Raw genomic sequence first — 22,189 nt, 5'->3', positions numbered from 1 at the left:
TTGTTTCCTGTTGATTCTTCCTCCTGCTGACTTTGAGTGGTACTGCATGAGAGCTCCCTCTTCTGGTCTGCCAACTCCATTTTAGTGAGCCGCCTTATTAATTTTCACAAAACGAAATGTAGCAGAGTTTTTCTATAGAACTTTTTATTGTGTAGGGAAGTTCCTGCCTACAAACAGTCCAGCTTCCCCTTGTTGTACTCTCATTCAGTGATGACTGAGCTTCTGCTCACTAAATTTTATATTCTCTTAGCCCTTACTGCTTTGAAAATGTGACACTCTCTTCGTTGTTTCAGGCATTTCTGCCAAACATTCCCTTAGAATCTGGATCAGCTGTTTAAGTAACTTCAAAAGAGATGGGCTCTTTCATAGTGCCCATTTCTAAACCCTTAGCTCTCAGGTCATTGAACCTGTGTTTGCTTATTTGTGGTAGACCAGAGAAGTGTTCTTGACAGTATGTGTATTATACCGCCGTAGAAATGTATAAACTGTTACGTGACAGATCAGTGGATCTGTGTACATATGTTTATGACATATGATATAATAGTAAAAGCAGTGACATAATGCTCACAAGTGTGACTGAAATGGTTGGAATACCAGGTGTGTTTTTTTTTGTTGTTGTTGTTTTTTACTAGCAAAGCAGTTTTTATTTTAAATTGTAAGTCTGGACCGATAATTTGTTTTTCTCTTCTACAGAGTAGGTTATAAGTGAGTGAGATACAATTAATTATATTGAGATGAAATAATTGAGAAGTATTAACACATAGTGCAAAAGCTGTTATAAATGCAGTTTGTCGATTAAGATACAGTAACGCTTAACGTTTCAGTCTATTCATATTCAGACATCTGTTGCCCTTGTTATGGAAGTCAGTAATGAAGAGTAAGAATTTTGGGGTATGGACTACATACCTAGCAATTGATAGTGTTTTAGGGGGAATGTTGGTGCTGGGGGAAGTAGTAAAGAAAGTTAACATCAAACAACAAAGAGCCGGGACTTCCCTAGTGGCACAGTGGTGAAGAATCCGCCTGCCAATACGGGGGACATGGGTTCGATCCCTGGTCTGGGAAGATCCCACATGCCGCAGAGCAACTAAGCCCATGTTCCACAACTGCTGAGCGCACGTGCCACAACTGCTGAAGCCCACGTGCCTAGAGCTTGTGCTTTGCAACAAGAGAAGCCACTGCAATGAGAAGCCCGCGCACCGCAACGAAGAGTAGCCCCTGCTCGCCACAACTAGAGAAAGCCCGCGTGCAGCAACGAAGACCCAACACAGCCAAAAATAAGTAAATAAATTAATTAATTAAAAAAAATCAAAGAGCCTTCTCCTTTATTCTGTATACTTGCTTTCCAAAATAAAAGAGCAGTGTGCACTTGACAGAGTTCAAAATATACTTACCTTCAAAAACTGATAAAATAGGGGCTTCCCTGGTGGCGCAGTGGTTGAGAGTCCGCCTGCCGATGCAGGGTACACGGGGTCATGCCCCGGTCCGGGAAGATCCCACATGCCACGGAGCGGCTAGGCCCGTGAGCCATGGCCGCTGAGCCTGCGCGTCCGGAGCCTGTGCTCCGCAACGGGAGAGGCCACAACAGTGAGAGGCCCGCGTACCGCAAAAGAAAAACAAAAAAAACCCTGATAAAATAATAAAATGCCTCTTGAAGCAGTAATGTGAGTCTCTGTTGAGAAAAATTAATGGCAGTCAGCCCCTGTCATGAGCTGTCTTGTCATGCTCTTAAAATACCCTGTTAAAATCCTAGTTTTCGTAAATTTATTGAGAAGATAAGGTATTTTCTGTCAAGTGTTCTTGGATTTGGAAAAAGAGTGGAATTTTCACAAAGATTATATTTGTCCTGTGTCACACTCTTACTGTGAACTTAGTTAAAACAACACACATTTGTTACCTCATAGTTGCTGTGGGTCAGGAGCCTGGGCACAGCTTAGCTGGGTCCTCTGCAGGGCTGCAGTGCAGGTGCCAGTCAGGGCTGGGGTCTCATCTGCGGCTCGAAATGGGAAGCATTTGCTTGTAAGCTCACACGGTTGTGGGCAGAGTTCAGCCCCTTGTAGGCTCTTGGACTGAGGGTCTCAGTTCTTGGTGATGGTTGGCTAGAAGCCACCCTCAGTTCGTTTCCACGTGATTCTCTCCATAAGCAGCTTTACGTTATTGCAGCTTTTTCAAAGCCGGCAAGAGAGTGTCCCTGGCAAGACTGATGTTACATTCCTATGTAAGGTAATCACATTCTGTCACCGTTGCTGTATACTTTTGGTTAGAAGTAAGTCCCACCCACACTCAAGGGGTTACACAAGGGCATGAATACTAGAAGGCAGGGGACGTGGGACCACCTTAGAGTCTGTCTGCCACACGGTCCCACCAGTTTTATTCTTATTTCATATAAATCTGAGTTAAAGTTGGATTGCTCGTGGGTTGTTGGTGAATGAATGATGCTGAACCTGAATTGATTCCCGGGCTCTTGTCACATGCTGAGCTGTTATGTCAAATCCTTCTCTCTTATAAATAAAATCGTAAATCAGCATTTCATTTCTAAAATCCCGTTTCATACCAGATAAATAGCGAAATTGAACTCAGAAATCAATGGAAATAAACGACAAATATTTGCTTTTACAAAAATGTATTAAGTAAAACCAAACAATGTTATATTTCATTTTGGGATATAATTTTCTGATCTGCTAGACTGAGGTATACACATCCAGTAAGAATTGGACAGTGTGTATCTTCTTGCAGCAAGATTGGTCTTTATTTAAAAACCCTTTGCTGTGAAAAAAAGATGCAAAAACTTAAAATACAGCTTAATGAATTAATATAAAGAGGACATCATGTAACTACCTCATGCATTGCCAATATCTCAAAATTTCCTTCTCAGTACTCTTCCTGCTCAAAGGTAACCGTTATGCTGACTTTTATGGCAGCCACTTCCCACTTCCTAATCATATGAGGGAGTTTTACGTTGCTCCAAAGGCCTTTCTGGCAGAGATTACTTGTCCGCCACACCGGAGTCCATCCATCCTCCTCGGAGGCATGCCAGCAGTTGACGTGGCTGAGTGTCCTTGCAGCCAGGTGTGGCCGAGTGGCAGGTTCCTGTCAGCAGGGTGTGCTGTTGCCAGGGCAGTCCCGAAGACACCTGGCTTGCTTCCCAGCTGGCCTTTTTCCTTCCATCCAGTTGGAATCCGGAACGACTCCTTTCCAACCTGCAAATGATAACAGTGTCCTAGAGGACTGTGGACCAACGTGCTGGAGGGACCCCGGGTCCAGAGTGACTTCATGTAACAGCTGCTCCACCAGCTGAGACCACTCACCTCAGAACAAGAGAGAAATAAACTTCTGTGGTTTAAACCATTGTATGGGTGGGTCTTTTGTGACTGTGGCTTAGCTTTTTACCTTAACTCTTACACCTTTAAACTAGATTCAGAATTGGGTTCATCTGACTTGAATTTACATTGCCTTTTTTTTTTTTTTTTTTTTGCGGGACGCGGGCCTCTCACTGTTGTGGCCTCTTCCCGTTGCGGAGCACAGGCTCCGGACGCGCAGGCTCAGCAGCCATGGCTCACGGGCCCAGCTGCTCCGCGGCATGTGGGATCTTCCCGGACCGGGGCATGACCCCGTGTCCCCTGCATCTGCAGGCGGACTCTCAACCACTGTGCCACCAGGGAAGCCCTACATTGTCATTTTAGTGTTTAGTGATGCCACTGAAAGTCTTTGGGAAATACTAGGGGAGGAAGATTTTTCAGGGTGATTTCAAGGTTGTCAGCTGGCCTGGTGCTATGTATAACATGCATTTGATTAAGCACATGTTTATTAGACTACATCTCTGTATTTTCCCTAAGTACCTATAGAAATCAAATAACGTTTTCTAGTACACATTTATCCAAAATTGTTTTTAACTTAATAGAGCTTAGGGGTGAATATGGCTTTTTTCTAGTAAGATAAGAATAGTTTTATAGACATTACATATTTTTCTTTAAAGGGCCATTTTATTTAATTAATTTATTTAGTTTTTGGCTGCGTTGGGTCTTTGTTGCCGCACATGGACTTTCTCTAGTTGTGGCGAGCAGGGACTTCTCTTGTTGTGGAGCATGGGTTCTAGGCACATGGGCTTCAGTAGTTGTGGCGTGTGGGCTCAGTAGTTGTGGCCCGTGGGCTCTAGAGCGCAGGCTCAGTAGTTGTGGCGCATGGGCTTAGTTGCTCCACAGCATGTGGGATCTTCCCAGACCAGGGCTCAAACCCGTGTCCCCTGCATTGGCAGGCGGATTCTTAACCACTGCGCCACCAGGGAAGCCCAGGCATTACAAATTAATACAGGTGTAAGGCTCCTCAAGGTAAATATTTGTCAAAATCCAATTCATTAATGTGAAGTGTGTCTTTAGTCCCACCATGTAGTGGAAATCTTTGCAATTTCAAGGACAGATAACATAAAGCTAAATGACAAAGTAGATTTATTTTTATTATATTCATTCTGGTCAAGAATAATGTGGATAAACGTTTTTATTTCTATCAAATAAACATAAAATCCTTATGTCCAGTCACTTAGCAAACCCTGCCAGGTGTTGGATTCCAGTTCCCACTGCTCTAATTCAAGCCTTCGTTCCTTCTCACTTGAAAATTTGCAGAAGTTTCCTAATTGCTGTTTGCCGTCAATTTATTGCCACTTTGCTCCTGCCTTTGCACTGTCGCTGGGATTAGCTCAGCTCTTGTCCTTGCTCTCTGCAGAATTTATCTGTAGAAACATCCCCATGTGTTCCTACAGTGCAGCCTGGCCCTTGCCTGCCCTTTAAGTCTTAATGTCCCATCACTTTCCTTCTCTTTATGCCCCATTCAGATTTTTTTAAATTAATTAATTTAACAGCAGGTCCTTTTTGGTTATCCATTTTAAATACAGCAGTGTGTACATGTCAATCCCAAACTCCCAATCTATTTTTCCCCCCACCACCCTTCCCCCCTGGTACCCAAGGCAATCTACAGACTCAGTGCAATCCCTGTCAAATTGCCAATGGCATTTTTCACAGAACTAGATAAAAAAATCTTAACATTTGTATGGAGACACAAAAGACCCTGAATAGCCAAAGCAATCTTGAGAAAGAAAAACTCAGCTGGAGGAATCAGGCTCCCTGACTTCAGACTATGCTACAGAGCTACAATCATCAAAACAGTATGGTACTGGCACAAACACAGAAATATAGATGAAAGGAACAGGATAGAAGGCCCAGAAATAAACCCATGCGCCTGTGGTCAATTAATCTATGACAGAGGAGGCAAGACTATACAATGGAGGAAAGATAGTCTCTTCAGTAGATGGTGCTGGGAAAAGTGGACAGCTACATGTAAAAGGATGGAACTAGAATATTCTTTAACACCATACACAAAAATAAACTCAAAGTGGAATAAAGACCTAAATGTAAGACTAGATACTATAAAACTTAGAGGAAAACATAGGCAGGGCACTCTGACATAAACTATGGCAATATCTTTTCTGATCCTTCTCCCAGAGTAATGGAAATAAAAATAAAAATAAACAAATGGGACCTAATTAAACTCAGGAGCTTTTGCACAGCAAAGGAAGCCACAAACAAAACAAAAAGACAACCCACAGAATGGGAGAAAATGTTTGCAAATGATGCGACCAATAAGGGATTAGTTCCCGTTCAGATTTGACTCTTAACTTCCAAACACGCGTCGTTTCCTGACTTCATCCTCTGCCTACCTTTTCTTTCTCTCCTTTGTACATGACTCTGAGTGGTGAAATCGTAGCATTTTACAAATTTCTGCTCAAATGATACTTCATTACCAGAATGCCTTATTGGAAGTAAACTGCATTTGATTCATTGGCAACTCAGTTTAGAGAATTGCCTGTGATGTAGTTTTGGGTTATTTGCATAATGCTTTAACTCTTGGTATGTTTTGAGCTTTTTGAAGGCAGGCAAAGGTGGTCTCATCTTTGATGCTGCCACAGGTGGGTTGATCTGTGAATTCAGCTCTTACCGATTTCTAAGAGCTTCATACAGACATGTAAAACATATATGAAGGACTTTACTATTTCATTATTTATGTTGTATTTTCCTCAACATTTTGGGGGGTCTTTTTGTGTACTACTTCAGAAAAAGTTTTTTTTTTTTTTAAACAGAAAAATAAAGTCCATAATCCCACATTAAAAAAAAATTTGGGGTGGGGGACTTCTCTGGTGGCGCAGTGGTGAAGAATCCACCTGCCAATGCAGGGGACATGGGTTCAAACCCTGGTCTGGGAAGATCCCACATGCCGCAGAGCAACTAAACCCGTGTGCTGCAACTACTGAGCCTGCGCTCTAGAGCCCGCGAGCCACAACTACTGAGCCCGTGTGCCACAACTACTGAAGCCCGCATGCCTGGAGCCTGTGCTCCACAACAGGAGAAGCCACCACAGTGAGAAGCCCGTGCACTGCAACAAAGAGTAGCCCCCACTCGCTGCAACTAGAGAAAGCCCACACGCAGCAATGGAGATCCAAAGCAGCCAAAAATAAATAAATTTATTTTAAAAAAAATTTATTTATTTATTTTTGCATATTCACACACACACACACAGTGAAAGGGTTTATATGTACATTGTTTTCTTAGTTCAGGCTTTTTCTTTGTTGAAACATCTCCCCTTATTGCTTCCCTGTGTTAACAACTTAGCGTATGCCTTCTATGTTTTTGTTCTCATGATAGTAATTATAGCTTGTGTGTGTGTGGCTATGTTGTGCCACCCAGACCTCCGCCTCCTTGGATGGGATTGGCTGAGGGCTTTGTTGCAACTGTATCACATTTGAGCTTCCACTCCCTCAGTCCTTCTGCTCCCCAAGAGCGTCCCCAAGTAGACGTTTGCAGGAAAAGCTCAGTCTGGTCCCCAGGGAACTTGATCTATGCAGTGGGTGCCAGTAGTGGTCTGAGAAAGCAGACATGGCATTTTGGAATTTGGTCACCCTTAGGTGGGCTGGCACTGATGACTTCATCACAAGTTGTAGGTGAAATACGGTTGGCAGCGGTGCAGTTAAAGCTTTTACTGGGGGTGGCTGGTCTGGCATACCAGTGCAAGCAGCTGTGCAAGCTGCTGGCAGTGCTATGTATTTGAAGAGAATAGGACCATGGAAGAGAATGGCATTGCTGGCTGTGGCTGGGTCCTTAGGAAAAAGACAAAGGCCAAGCGTGGTTAATTAGCAATTAAAGGGTAAACGTGATAGCCAGAGGGCTCACCTGCTAGCCTGTGAAGAGACCACCTGCAGTCACAGCCCCCCCCCCACCCCGCCCCCCCTCCCCCGCCCCAGCCTAGTATGGCTGGTAGACCTCCAGAGGACGTTGGATGCTCAGCCCTGGCGGGTGTTCTACCTCAAGGTCAGGGCCTTGACCAGGAAGAGGGACCTGACCCTGAGATGCAGGATGGGGACGTCTCGATTGGTGCATTCAAGTTTGAATCCCAGGTACCTCTGGGACCTGCAGAAGTAGCTACTCCTCTCTGTTAAAGGCCAGCCCCCCTCTCTCTACCCGCCAGTCCCCCAGCTTAAAGACAGTGCAAGAGGGTTCTATCTTGAGAAATAACACATCCTCCCTCAGGAAATGCCACCTCCTCTTTTGGCCATTAAGTCACTACATAACCTGGCCAAGAGGTACCAGGGCCTGTTAAGGGAGTGGATGAGACGGGCTGGTCAGGGAACAGAAACCCTATAGTCATTGGAACAGGGAAAGTTTAAAGCATTATTAACTAGTAATGGGATTAGCTGACAAGAAGTAAAGAAAACTGAGGATTACAATAATAGCAGACGCAGGGAGCATCTCCCTGCGGCAGTGTTGAAGGAAGGAACAAAACTGGAATGACCTGGCCAGGTGACGTCCACCAGCCTCTGTCATCTATTGTCCCTGTATGGGCAACTTGGGCTCTTTACTGGAGTGACCATGGGGCTGGGGCAGAGGCTATGCGTGTGCCCAACAGCATGGCGCTCCCACTCCCCAGGGCCGATCTCGCCGTTGCCTCTGTTGAATTTCCAATGACACACTGAACTCTGGGTCCCCAATAGTACTGAACTTTGAGAACAGTCACTTGGGGGCTAGTTGGCAATACTGGACCCCTTGTGCCCCCAAAGGTGCCGTTATTCGTCTTGACTCGAATCCACACGTATTCCAGGCACGGGTTTGCCTTTCCCATACGCAGGGCCTCAGTGAGCTCCGTAATACACGGCTCACAGAGCCTTTGACCCACTGACACAGAATCCTGCATAGCATTGCCCTGGATATAGGGACCCACTTTACAGCAAAGGAGCTGCAGTGGGCACATGATCGTGGGACCCACAGGTTCCGTCACAGCCACACACCCAGAAATGCCAGCCCAACAGAGTGGTAGAGTGGTGGGTAGCAGGCTGAGCTCAGGTGACCTCCAGGCTGCAGTATACACTGTACATCAGTGACCATTGCAGGATGCAGTGTCTCCAGTATAGATAATTAAGGGCTCTGGTAGCCAAAAGGTGGCAGTGGGAGTGGCCCTGCTTACCATCACTCCCAATGCCCCTCCCAATAAATTTGTGTTTCTCTCTCCAGATACCTCTGGGTTCTGCAGGTTTAGTCTTGACTCCCTAGGGGAAACCCACCAGGGACAAAGGAAGAGTACTGTTCGATTTCAAGCTATAGCTGCTGCACAGTCGTTCAAGTTCTGTACTCCAATAGACTGGCAAGCAAGTGAGGTACTCTCCATCCTGCTAGGGGTGACCTCCTGTTCACCAGAGGTCAGGGCTGCCATTACATAATGGGGCAGGAAAGCATCTACGTGGCACCCAAGTGATGTGATTGGCCACCTCTTGGTCCTCTGACCAAATTTGCTGGTAAATGCAGTGGCCGTGGCCTGAGAAGGGTATGGTGACCAGGGACTTACACCCCTCAGGGATGAGGGTTTGGGTCACGATCAGGCAAGCTACCTAGACCAGCAGAGGTGCCAAGCCAGGGTGAGGGGAACCTCAGAATGGGTAGGAGAGGGAGGTGAATAGCATTTGCAGCTTTGAGACCAGCTGCAGGACAAGGACAGGCAGTTCACCCCATTAACCTTCCTTTTAAGTTCCCTCAGGAAGAGGCCCAGCAGAGTCCCGAAGGAGCTGCTCCCAGAACATATCTGAGCTGCGCAGTGTAGTGAACCGTAGGCAGGACTGTAGTGAACACTGGGGGTGCCCCGAGCCCCCCATTCATCACCCCAGCTGCTGCTCACCACACAGCCCCTCCCGATGGTTGCCTCAGCTGCAAAGAGCTTCTTTGCCCAAGGGCACACCATTTTCCCAGTAGCAGCCGGGTAATGACTGGTGGGTGCTGGGGAATAAAGGCTCAGCTCCCTTGACCCTGTGGGGGACAACTATACAGGACCATGCCAGGTCCAGAGCAGGCCTTTGTAGCGGCCGCATCTTGGACCAGTCCTCCCTCCTTCACTCCCCTACAGACGTTGATCCTGAGAGCGCTACCCCAAAACCTTTCTTAATGCAAGCCTTCATCTCAGGGTCAGCCTCCCAGGGACCAGACCTGTGCCAGTGTATGGGTATAACATACTCATGTACATAAATGGGGAGATTTGGTCATTGTTTTAAACAATGGGATCATATTTTCACAGATCTCTGCATCTTCAAGTCAACTAATACAGCTCATTCTTTTCAATGGCTCTGTGCTTCATGGTGTGGATGTTACATAATTTATTCATCGACTGCCCTCATGATTGGTATCTCCTTTGTTTTCAGTCCTTTGCCGTAAAGCAATACTGTCATAAATGTTTTGCTTTAAACCTATTTACTGTTGCACATATTTCTGTGAAACAGATAGCCAGGAGTGAGGTGGTTTGGTTAGATGATTTATATCTCTTTGTTTTTATTGAGGTTACAACACACACACACAGAGCACAACTATCCTAAGATTATAGTTCAAAATTTCACAAACTGAACACCCGTATAACCTTCACCCAGATCAAGAAACAGAACATTGGTAGCATCTCAGAGGCCCATCTTTCCTCCCTTTGGGTTCGTTCTTTTCTTCCCAACTCCTGAGAGTGATGTGCGTATTTTTAATTTTAATAAGTGTTGACACTGTGCTTTCCAAAAAGATCTTAACCATTCACATTTTTACCAGCAGTGAGTGAGACTACCTCTTCTCCTTCATCTCCAGTTATATTTAATTTGTGTTTCCCTGACTACTAGTGAGTTTGAGTATTACATAATGTTTGTTTGCTTTTTGGATTTGCTATTTTGTGTGTTGCCTCTCCCTGTCTTTTGCTCACTTTTCCATTGAATTGTTTCTTTTTTGGTCAGTGTAACTTGTATAATAAAAATATTAACCCTTTGTCTTTTTTGTCCCAGTTTTCCCAATGTATTATTTTCTTTCAGAAGTGGTGCTAGTTGTACTATCCCTATTCATTAATCTATCCTTCTCTACTGCATTAAAATACCATCTTCGTTGTATATTAAATTCTCATAAGTCCTGGGATCAGTTTCTGGATTGTCTACTCTGTTTTAGAGATCTTTTTGTCTATTCCTATTCAAATACCTTGTGGATTTGATTACAGTGCCTTTATAGTATGTTCTGATAATATGGCAAAGCAAGTCTTCTTTTATTTTTTTAAAAAAACTTACCTTTCTGGGTCCTGCCTGGTGGTCCAGTGGCTAAGACTCCACATTCCCAATGCAGGGGTCACAGGTTCGATCCCTGGTCAGGGAACTAAGATCCTGCATGCTGCACGGTGCAGCCAAAAAAAACCCTTGCCTTTCTTCTCTATTTTCAGACATTTAATATTTCATATGTACTTGGAAATTATTATTTTTTTCAATTAAAAGAACCCTGTAGGGTCTCTGATGAGAATTACATTAATTTATATATATATATATATATATATATATATATATATATATATATATATATATATATATTTGGCTGTGCCGGGTCTTAGTTGTGGCACGTGGGATGTTCATTGCTGCGTGCAGGATCTTTTAGTTGTGGTATGCGGGGTCTTTAGTTGAGACACGCGAACTCTTAGTTGCGGCATGTGGGATTTAGTTCCCTGACCAGGGATCGAACCCAGGCCCCCTGCATTGGGAGCGTGGAGTCTTAGCCACTGGACCACCAGGCAAGTCCCTGCATTAAATTTATATTTAGGAGAATTAAATATTTTGTTCATATCTCAGTGCTATGTATTTGCATTTGTATAGATCATGCTTTATGCCATTTTATAAGATTTTAAGTTTCCATCATTGAGTGCCTTGTGCTTTTCTTGTTAAATTAATCCTGAGTATAACTTTCCTCTATCGTAAGTGAAAGATTTCCCCCATTTGCATTTCATCGTTGTTATCGTTGCTATAGAGAGAACGTACATCCCAGAGGTTACGAGCCAAAACTTGAGTCATGTTGCCTGGGGTTGAACCCAGGTTCCATCACTTCCTGTCCAGCCCAAACTTATTAAAATTAAAACAAAATCTAAATGAGAAGTTTGTATTAATGATATTTTACTGAAGTTGTAATTGTTCCATTACAATATTATTCAGTCTAAGAATTTCTTCACCTTTAATACTTACAAGCTTTCTGTAAAATGGTGAACTTGGGTTTTCAGAATCAAGTATTCAAATGCAAATACCAAGTACTACTTTTTAATAAACACTGCATGATTACATAGATCTGTCTCCAGTTGATTTGAAGATACTTTGCGTAAATGTTTATTACAATGGTAGTATGCATTTCGGTTGTTAATTTTACTACGTTGTTTTAATTAAGTAAATAATGAGTAAATGATTATAGAGGCTATTTTCAATGTTTAGCTAATTATATGATTTTAATTTCTTTATTCCCTCATGCTTCCTTTCTGTGTCTTTTAAAGCTGCAGAAGTGGTGGACAAATCCAGTGTTAGGTATTCAGTACTACCTGAAGATGGGAAGAATCAGTCACTGGAAACAAAGGTGAAACCTTGCAAGTATGACTAATTCCAAACAGATAACTTTCATTCATTCAATAAATACTTATCAAGTGTCTACTATATGCTAGGCACTGTGGATGCAACGGTTAAAAAAACAAAAGGAGTTCTTCTCCAGGAGCTGATAGTTTAATTTGTATGAGGGGACTAGGAAGACAGAGAAGCACAATATTTCTCTATGACGCGGTGAATTAGTGTCACTATAGGAGACAGGGCCAAGTGCTTTGGGAACGATAGGGGAGATGGCTAACCCAGTTTTTGTGCTGTTCCGTTCTGCTTTTTCTGGGAGGTGGGGAGAGGAATCTGGGACGTTTGTCTGAAGTATGAACACTCTGACTTGAGGTCTAAAAGATGACTAAGAAATGGTCAGTCTAAAGATCCTCACCTATAGAGAGTGGGGGAAGGACTTTGGGGAAAGTTTTTAGGTTAGGGGAAGAGAGCTTGGAACTTTGGGGTAGTGGAAATAAAGAGAAGTTCAGAAAGAAAGGGGTATAAAATTTGCAATGGGTGAGTTACGTGGTTTGGGCTTGGGAGAGAGATGAGATGAGGTCATGTTATTAGGAAGCAGTGGTGGAGGTGGCGTAATAGTTAAGAGAGTGGGCTCTGGAGCAAACTACCTGTGTCCAAATCCAAATCTAACTTAGTCTAATGTAAGCTCCCTTAGTAAATCCCTGGATTGATGGGATGGTTATTTGCCCCTGAAGTGGAAGGAGCGGCATCTTTGACAGAAAAGGGACTGTGCAGCCCTTTGAAAGTGAATGGAAATTCTCTCTCCCAAAGGTGTTCAAACTGTGCTCCTTCGATCCCTAAGGCAGAGGTCTTCAAATCGTCTTGCTCCCTTTCTCACAAAAGCCTTTTGAAAAGCCATGTATCTCCTGACATATTTTTAAGTTGATGTTTAAAATATTTATCACAAGTTTAAAAAGTTTCATAGGACATGATTTCTGGTGGATTAATAATATTGACATTTAAAAAACTTATATCACAGTTTAAAATATGTCCACTAATATCTAAATACTATACTCTGATAACTTGATATCTACAATCATTCCTTTAAAAAATACATGAGCAGGATGTTCTTCAACAATCTGAATTTTTATATTTTCCTTTTCCTTCTTGACTCCTTTTCTTGTATACTTCTCCACAGAATTTTTATTTTGATATAATTTTATGTTTGGCAGTCTTTTCTTAAAAAGCATATAATATTTCTCTGCAATAAAAATGACTATACGTTTAAATTTTCTGTGATCATGTGACTGTGTTAAAACATTTTCTTTCAAAATTATCTTTAAAGTATTATTGGTATACGTTTGTTCAGAATAGCATAAATATATCATAAAATCTGAAAAATAAACATAAAAAATAAAATTTTATTGTAAATGAATCCTACAATGAAACGGAGAGATGCTTTTTCCCCCTCAGTCTGTGAATTGATGAATGAATATTGCACATTGCTAGATCGAAACAGGAAGAGGATTGCTGCCGAGCTGTATTTTTAAAGAAATTTTAGTAGGTAGATTAACATACTATCGACTAGTTGTGGTGATTTAATTTTCTCTATAAATGGCCTTTGGTTGGAAGTTGTCAGTGATTCATCCTCACTCTTACGCACATGTGCAGCACGGTCCCCTCCACAGCATCTCCTGTTACACGCATGGTGCCAGCGCAGAGCTGTGGTGGGAGACTTTCTAAACTAACTCCTGCCTATTCCAGCCCAGGATGCAGATATGCACTCCTACCTGGTTGAGAAAAACCACTGCTCTGGAAGACACTCCATAGTTCATTAGAAAGTTGGGTCATAGTTAATGTGAAGCTGTGTTCCCACTTTACCTTAGATGAGTTTTATCAGATTTTACTTTGGTTTAGACCTGTCTTACGAATCCATATTCTAGCGAAATATTTTCGATTTTTCTATAGAATCTTAATTCTCTTACGAGCCAGACATCAAGAGTTTCCATCAAGTTCTCGTCTCAGTCCTCCAGTATCAGACTCACAGATCAAGTGTCTACTGACCAAAACCAGAAGAATATCAGCTCATTGGCTTCTTCCCGGTGTTTAATTCCACAGTGTGACCAAGAGGCTTCAGTTCTACAGAAAATGGAACATAAGAGAAAACACGTACCAAAGGAAAGCATAAATAATGAAAACAATGAAGAAAGCATGAGTCTGAAAAGAAAACATATCACATGTAATAATTCATCAGAGAAAACAAGTAAACTTACAGCACTGGAAGAAGATGCTGATGAGGTTGAAACCTACCTAAATTCTAGGAACTCAAAAGCATTCACAAACAATTTTTGTGATATTAGGTATTTGGATGCTTTGGAGAAAAGCCAGCTGATTGAAATGCTCCAACAGGCAGTAGCTCTGGTGGTAACTCTGATATATAAGGATGGCTCAACTCAGCTGAGAGCAGACCAGGTTAGTAAACGGTGTTGGTTTTTGTTTGTTTGTTCTGTTTTGTTGGCACCATGAAAGAAACCCATTTTCTTAGTGTCTGATTTTGATAGGAGAGCAAGAAGTAAGATTTTAAGCCTTCCCCTTTCCCCCAGGGGTGAGTGACTGACTCTGCATAGTTCTCATGAGGTTGTTAAGAAACTGCTGAATGGTTTCCATTTTCTATTCCACCAGCAAAGTGTGAGTTTCCAAATTCTCCACCTCCTTGTCAATACTTGTTGTCTTTTTTATTTTAGCCATTCTGCTGTGTGTGAAGTGGTATTTCACTGTGGTTTTAAATTGTATTTCCCTAATAACTGGTGACATTAAGCATCTCCTCATATGCTTACTGGCCATTTGTGTATCTTCTTTGGTGAAACATCTTGAAATTCAAGTCTTTTGCTCATTTTTAAATTGGGTTATTTGTGTTTTATTTTGGATCTGTAAGGGTTTTTTTATATTTTAATACCAGTCTCGTCAGATATATGATTTGCAGTTCTCCAAATCTGTGGCTTGTTTTTATCCATTTCCTGATGGTGTCTTTTGAAGCACAGAATTTTTTAATTTGATGAACTCCAGTTTACCAAGTACTTTTTTATTGCTTCTGCTTTTGTTGTTAAATTTAAGAATGCTTTGGGACTTCCCTGGTGGTCCAGTGGCTAAGACTCCGCACTCCCAATGCAGGGGGCCCGGGTTTGATCCCTGGTCAGGGAACTAGATCCCACATACTGCAACTAAGAGTTCGCATCCTGCAACTAAAGATCCTGCATGCCGCAATGAAGATCCCACACGCCTCAAGGAAGATCCTGCATGCTGCAACTAAGACCTGGCACAGCCAAATAAATAAATAAATATTGCTTTTAAAAAAAGAATGCTTTGCCTATACCAGGTCATGAAGATTTACTGTATTTTCTTCTAACAATTTATAGTCTGAGCTCTTACATTTAAACCTGTGACCCGGGACTTCCTTGGTGGTCCAGTGGTAAAGAATCTGCCGTACAATGCAGGGTACGTGGGTTCGATCCCTGGTCAGGGAACTAAGATTCCACTTGCTGCGGGGCAACTAAGCCCGCGCACCACAACTACTGAGCTCGTGTGCCTCAACTAGAGCCCACGTGCCGCAAACTACAGAGCCCATGCACTCTGGAGCCCGTGCACCACAACTACAGAGCCCACGTGCCCTGGAGCCTGTGCGCCACAACTAGAGAAGAAAAAAAAAAAACCCACACGCCACAACTAGAGAGAAGCCTGTGCGCCACAACAAAAGATCCTGTATGCCTCAACGAAGATCCCGCGTGCTGCAACTAGACTAACTATGGCATACCCCACCTTCCGGGTTTCCATTTCTAGAAAGCTGCTCCCATCAGTAAACCACTCAACCTCAGGGCTGTCAAGAGGCTCATCTAGAAGATCAGGCCTGCTGGAGTAAGTTTGCTCTCTGGTCTCTATACACTGATGCTCTAAGTCTCCATTCTTGGCCGCTGGAAGCAGAGTTGCTGGGTTCAGGGTTTGGCACACCTTTAAGGGAATGTCGGGGGTTCCATTAGGAGGGCCTGATGTCTTGTTAACCTTCCTCCAGTCAACTAATGATGTCCTTTGACTTCTAGCACAGATTGTACCTGATGAGGGGTTAACACATCTAAGTGTTGTCCTAGGGTGAGCTTGGAAGCCTCATTAACCAGTAGAGCCGTGGCTGCTACTGCTCACAGGGAGTTTGGCCATCCCAGGGCCACCGAGTCCAGTTGTTTTGAAAAGTAAGCCACCAGTCTTTGCTCTGGCCCCAGCTTTCAGGTCAGAGCTCCGAGCGCTATCCCTGACCTCTCATGGAGTATAGGGTGAAGGGTTTGTCTGACGTTGGAAGCCCCCATGCTGGTGTCCTACTCAACTCAGTCTTTAGAGTCTCAAAGGCCTACTGGTGGCCCCTATTCCCTTTCTTCCCCCTTCAGAGCCTCATATAGGAGTTTTGCTGTAAGGCCATAATTTGGAGTCCAGATACAATAGAACTCAGCCATCCTGAGAAAGCCTTGGAGTTGTCTCTTCGTGGTTGGAGATGGTAGTGCGCTAATTGCTGTCTTTCAATCCATGGCCAGGACTTGCGCTCCTGGGGTCAAAATAAATCCTAAATACTGAACACTGTTGTGAAATCTGAGCCTTTGTCAGAAAATTAGGACCTTAGCAGTATTCTGAGCTGAAACTTGCTTTGTCTCACTACTTATTAGCAGATCATCAATATATTGTAATAGAGTTCCATTTTTCAGGCTTAGTTCCCTCAATTCTTTTGCTAACGAGTTTCCAAACAAATGGGGACTATCCTGAAAACCCTGCGGAAGCACTGTCCAAGTGTATTGAGTAGCCTCCAGAGGGTCAGGGTCCCTCCATTCAAAGGCAGAACAGGTATTGAGGGACTTCCCTGTGGTGCAGTGGTTAAGAATCCACCTTCCAATGCCGGAGACGTGGGTTCTATCCCTGGTCGGGGAACTAAGATTCCACATGCTGCGGGACAGCTAAGCCCACAGGCTCTAGAGCCTGTGCACTGCAGTGAAGATCCTGAATGCCACAACTAAGACCTGATGCAGCCAAATAAATAAATATTTTATATATATATATATATATATATATATATATATATATATATATACACACACACACTTTCCTCCCTTTCCAGAAGAAATTTTTTAAAAAATGGTATTGAGATCCTGGATGTAGAGAAATACAGAAAAACGCATCTTTGAGGTCCAACACAGAAATACGGAGTGCTTGCTGGCACTCGGGCAAGGAGGGTGTGTGGGCTTGGCACCACCGGGTGAACAGGGATGACTGCCTAGCTCACTGCTCGTAAGTCTTGCACAGACCGACACTCCCCATCAGGCTTCTGAACAGGGAGGATCGGGGTGTTACAAGGGGATTGGCAGGGCCTAATGACTCTGTGTTTTAGGAATTTGGTGAGCAGCTGTTGGATCCCCCTCAGGGCCTCAGGCTTTAAAGGATATTATCGCCAGGAGCTGGGGCCAGCTGGGGTTGCTGTTTGGCCATCCCACAGGAGGGTGCTCAGGACATTCCCTTTCCCGGTGCCCCTCCTTCCAGAAAAAGGCACACTGATTCCTGCCCAGGTGGTTCCTGGGCTGCTGGTCTGGTCTTCTCAGCTGTCTAGTGTCCCCTCAAGATGGCGGGTGGATCAGAGCAGCTAAGAGCTGTGTTTTCTTTGTTAATCTCCTATCCGTGTTGGCCTCCCTTGCCATGTCCTTGTTGTTATAGACCTTGAAGGCCTCCTCTACCAAGGTTGACAATGGGGTTTGGGGCCCAGCTTCAAGCTTTTGTAATTTCCTCCTGATATGAGGAGAGGACTGGGTGATAAAATGCATGGCCAATAGTGACCTCCCTTGTGCAGACTCAGGGTCTGTATTGGTGTACTTCCTGAATGCCTCTGTCACCCGACTCAGGAAGACTGCTGGGTTTTTATCTTTTTCCTGTGTAATCTCTTGGACCTTATCATAATTTACAGGCTTCACCATATGCCCTTTCATTCCTTCTGATAAACAAGTAATATAACGTCTCATCCTGGCTTGGCCTACATGATCCTCACAATCCCAGTTGGGGTCCTGTTGTGGGATTGCGTCACCAGTTCAATAAATCTGGTGCTGTGGGTTGGTGGCCACTCGGCTGTCTGTGTGTTCCCTGGCCTTTCTTAGTATACATTCCTTCTTGTCCAGGGGGCAACAGTGGTTCAGAATAACTGTAATTCTTGCCATGTCAGGGAAAACATTAACCCCAGCATGGTAAATTTGTCCCTAAACTTGTCAGGGTTCTATGAGAACCTGCCAAACCCCTCCTTACGGATTCCTAAGTCTCTCATCAAGAAGGAGACATGCACTCTAGTAATTCCCTATTCCCATCAGCTACTTCCCAGAGGGGGTAAAGACCCTGTGGTGTGAAAGTGGGGGCTAATTTTGAACCTGATCAGGGCCCCATTGGGGACAGCACTGGGGGCTCTGGTTTCAGGGCTCCTGGCTAAATGGGGTAAGGTGGGGGTCGAGGGACTGAAGGTGATGTTGAAGGGGAAGAAGCCCAATGAGAAAGAGGCCCAATGTGCCAATGACTAGTTGGCGGTTGAAAGGGGATCTGTGAGAAAGTCTGGCTCTAAATCTTCTGGGGACAAAACAGAAATAGAGGCCACACACACAACAGGAATCCCTCAAACCGGGGTCTTGATAAAGTTTCATAAAGGCCTGCACGTAAGGGACCTCCCCCCATTTTGGGGACTGCTTACAATATTTTGGTCCAGTTGTAAAATGGTGCTAAAGTTAAGGGATCCCTTCTGTGGCCAGTTCTTCCGGTCACCCAAGGCATATTGGGGCTAGGCTGTGTTGCAAAAGAAGATGGCTTTTAAACCATCTAATTTAAACTGTCCCGAATTTTTAAGAGTTTTAATCTTTGGGGGCATTTCCCATGTTTACATATAAATCTGGCGGCTAACAAACTGAGATCCTGCAGCTGGATGGAGTCCTCAAGACCCGGCATAACAAAACCAAAGGGTGAGATGACAAAGGAGATCTCAGAACTCCCTTCCCCACAGTTGAGCACACAGGACAGAGAAATATTGGGGGGTTGTGTAAAGTTCACCTCAACAGGGGCCTCGGGGGCTGGGGGTTTAGATGTATGAAGTAAGGAAAAAAAATAGGAGAAAGAGAGAAAGCCTGCTGTTTCAGCCTGCCCCTCTGCGTGTGTCTATTCAGGCAGTTCCAGTCTGCTGTGCTCTTCCACAAGGGCCAGTGGAGGGAGGCACTCCGTCCACCACCCACCAGGGTGATCAGACCCAGAAACCAGTGCTGGTGGGACTCTAACCCACACCTGGGACTTTAACCCAGGAAAAAGAAGTTGAGAAGTTTGTGACGACTGGGCTTCCAGCCACTGCACAGTATGAGGATTGAACCTCTGTCACTCTCAGAAATCTCCCCTCAAGGAAGGCCCACCGGACCAAGATCTGCACGGTATGAGGCAAGCCTGTCCCACCTCTGTCACCTGTCAGGGTGAGCCGGCGCCAGCCAGAGGGAGCATGGCCTCACCAACTAAGGAGTTAGGCTGTAGGTGCCCAACACTCACTTCTCAGAGGGATGCGACAGAGAAGTAGGAGAGGACAGAGCAAGGGGTTGTAGAGAGAGAGAAAGAGATCAGAAGAGGGAAAATGGACACAGGGAAAATGGAAGGGGAAAGCTGCCTGAATGAGGATAGTGACACCCCTGGGGCAACCGAAGGCAGACTTACCAATCCCTGCCGCACTGAAGCAAAGGTTCAGGTGGCCACGTGTCAGCTGCAAGGAAGCTGCAATCAGCTATGCCAGATGGGCCCAGACCCTCTCTCAGAGGGGCAAGGAAAAAAAGAAGGCCCCACAGGTCCCAGCAGAGTTGCCAAAAAGTGTTGCCAACCTGGGCCCTTGGACTCTTTAATCAATAGAAATCGACAAGAGGCCAGATGAGAATTTCAGGCAAGGCTTTACTGGGGCTCGTGCTACAGCACAAGGGAGCAAGAACAAGAGACAGGTTCCCTTGCCTGCCCCCTGAGAGGACCTGCTTGGGTCCTTAAATGGGGCAAAAATGGGGGTGGGTCTGTGCGTTGGGGTCTGCCCACCCCCTTGGTGCCATGTGCAGAGATGATGCACCGTGCCCTGCTTTTGTTCCCAGCACCTCAGAAATGGCAGTTTGTTTGTGGCCTTTTTGTATCCTATTGCTTATTATTGTCCCAGCTTGCCCATGCATGCTGTTATTTTTAGTCACTTGTAGTTTCTTTGTATCCTATTGCTCACGGAGACGTTGGTCCAGGTGCAAGCACTCTGGTGGAGGATCCCAAGTCCCAGCCTGGCTCAGTTTTGCCATCTTAGCAGTATTGAATTTTCTGATCCATGAACAGGGGGTGCCCTTTCATTTATTTAAAACTTCAATTTCTTTTAGCAATGTTTTGTAATTTTCAGTGTAGTGTATAAATCTTGCTTTACCTTTCAATTTTTTTTTTTTTTTTTTTTGCGGTACACGGGCCTCTCACTGTTGTGGCCTCTCCCGTTGTGGAGCATAGGCTCCGGACACGCAGGCTCAGCCACCATGGCTCACGGGCCCAGCCACTCCGTGGCATGTGGGATCTTCCTGGACTGGGGCACGAACCCGTGTCCCCTGCATCGGCAGGTGGACTCTCAACCACTGCTCCACCAGGGAAGTCCTGCCTTTCACTTTTGAAAGGCATTTTTATGGGGTAAAGAATTATAAGTTGATAGTTTTTTTCTTTCAGTAGTTTAAAGATGTTATGCTGCTGTCTTCTAACTTGCTTTGTTTCCCATAAGAAATCTACTATCACCCTTATCTTTGTTTCTTTCTAGGCAATGTGTCCCATCCCCCCTCCCAGCTTCTTTTAAGGTTTTCTCTTTATCACTGCTTTCAAGCAATTTGATTATGATGTAACTTGGTGTAATGTTTTTCATGTTTCTTGTACTTGGAGTTTATTAATCTTCTTGGTTCTACGGCTCAGCTTGGGAGAATTGACATTATTATTTTGAGTTTTGTAGTCCTTAAACATGTATGTGTCTCTGTTATGGAGGTCTTCTCTGATTTCTTTCATGAGTATTTTATAGTTTTCAGTATACAGATCCCATACATGTTGTATTGATTTCTATCTAAGTATTTAATTTGGTGGAATAGTTATTATAAATGGTAATTTCTTTTTTAAAAAGTTTATTTGTACATGTTCATTGTTAGTGTATGGAAATATAATTGATTTTTGTATTTTGATCTTGTATCCTGCAGCTTTGCTAAACTCACGTATTAGTTCCAGGAGGTGTTTTGTTTTGTAGATTCCTCTGGGTTTTCTACACAAACATTTATGTTATCTGTATATAGGGACAGTATAGTTCTTCCTTTCTAATTTATATGCCTTTTATTTCTTTTTCCTGCTGTATTTCATTGGCTAAGACTTCCATTATGATGTTGAACAGGGAGGAGACCAGATTTGGAGAGTGAGATCATGGGTTTGGCTTTTGACCTTGATTGTCATTAAAAGAGGTGTTCATTTACAAATTTTAATTTTAGGCCTTTTCTTTCTGCTTAATTAAAAAACTTGACAGATCTTTCTTGAATAAATGCATTGTTCATGTTTGATTTTGGAACTTTATTTTATTGTGTATTCACAGGCTCTGGTTTCCTCTGTTGAAGGCATTGTGATGTTACCAAGGAGCCATGCAGAGAAAGGCAGTGGTCCTCTGGCTGCCCCAGCCTCTGACAGTGTTCTGGAGGAAGGCTTCATGCCCAGTGATCAGTGTATCTACATAAAAACTGAGCCCTCTTCCATTTGGAACCAAGAACAAGAGGCACATCATCAATTTGCCAGGTAAGAAATCTTCACTAATTACCTTAAATCCTACTTATTCACCTGCTTTATCCTAATTTAGAGTTTCCCAAGCTCCAGGTTTAGTTATTTAAACTTTCAGAAGTTTTGTATGAGCACACGAAAATAAAATGGATCTAAATGACAGAAACCACTACAAACACCCTCTCTCCCTCAAAGAGCTTCTGGAATGGAGGGTCCATCCATGGGAGCCTGCTCCGGGATTTGAGTCAACATCGCAATGAGAGGTTGGTGAGAAAAGCATCATCTTAAGGCGTGAAAACCCACTGTTGCTGCTGGAGCCCTGGCTGATTTCCTCGTTACACTTGTTCTCTCACTCACGGCCTTAGAAAATGAAGTTAACACTGCCTTCAAAGGGTAAATAGTCCTCAATACCACCAAGATATTACTAATTTCAAAGCTTCATTCTGTGAAAATAGAGAAGAA

The 22,189-nt window shown here is 43.9% G+C and overlaps 1 protein-coding gene across 1 annotated transcript in view; it reads left to right on the top strand.

Annotated features, from left to right (window-relative positions):
- Positions 1–22,189, top strand: part of POLN (DNA polymerase nu) — a 170,662-nt gene that overhangs the window by 14,632 nt on the left and 133,841 nt on the right. The window contains 3 exon segments of the mRNA XM_079919909.1: positions 11,848–11,927; positions 13,859–14,362; positions 21,549–21,745. Of these exon segments, the coding sequence (XP_079776035.1) occupies positions 11,848–11,927; positions 13,859–14,362; positions 21,549–21,745 (781 nt within the window).

The sequence above is a fragment of the Stenella coeruleoalba genome (genome assembly GCF_951394435.1).
Source record: "Stenella coeruleoalba genome assembly, chromosome: 4".
NCBI classification, from domain to species: domain Eukaryota; kingdom Metazoa; phylum Chordata; class Mammalia; order Artiodactyla; family Delphinidae; genus Stenella; species Stenella coeruleoalba.
This window is presented reverse-complemented; position numbering and strand designations above follow the sequence as displayed.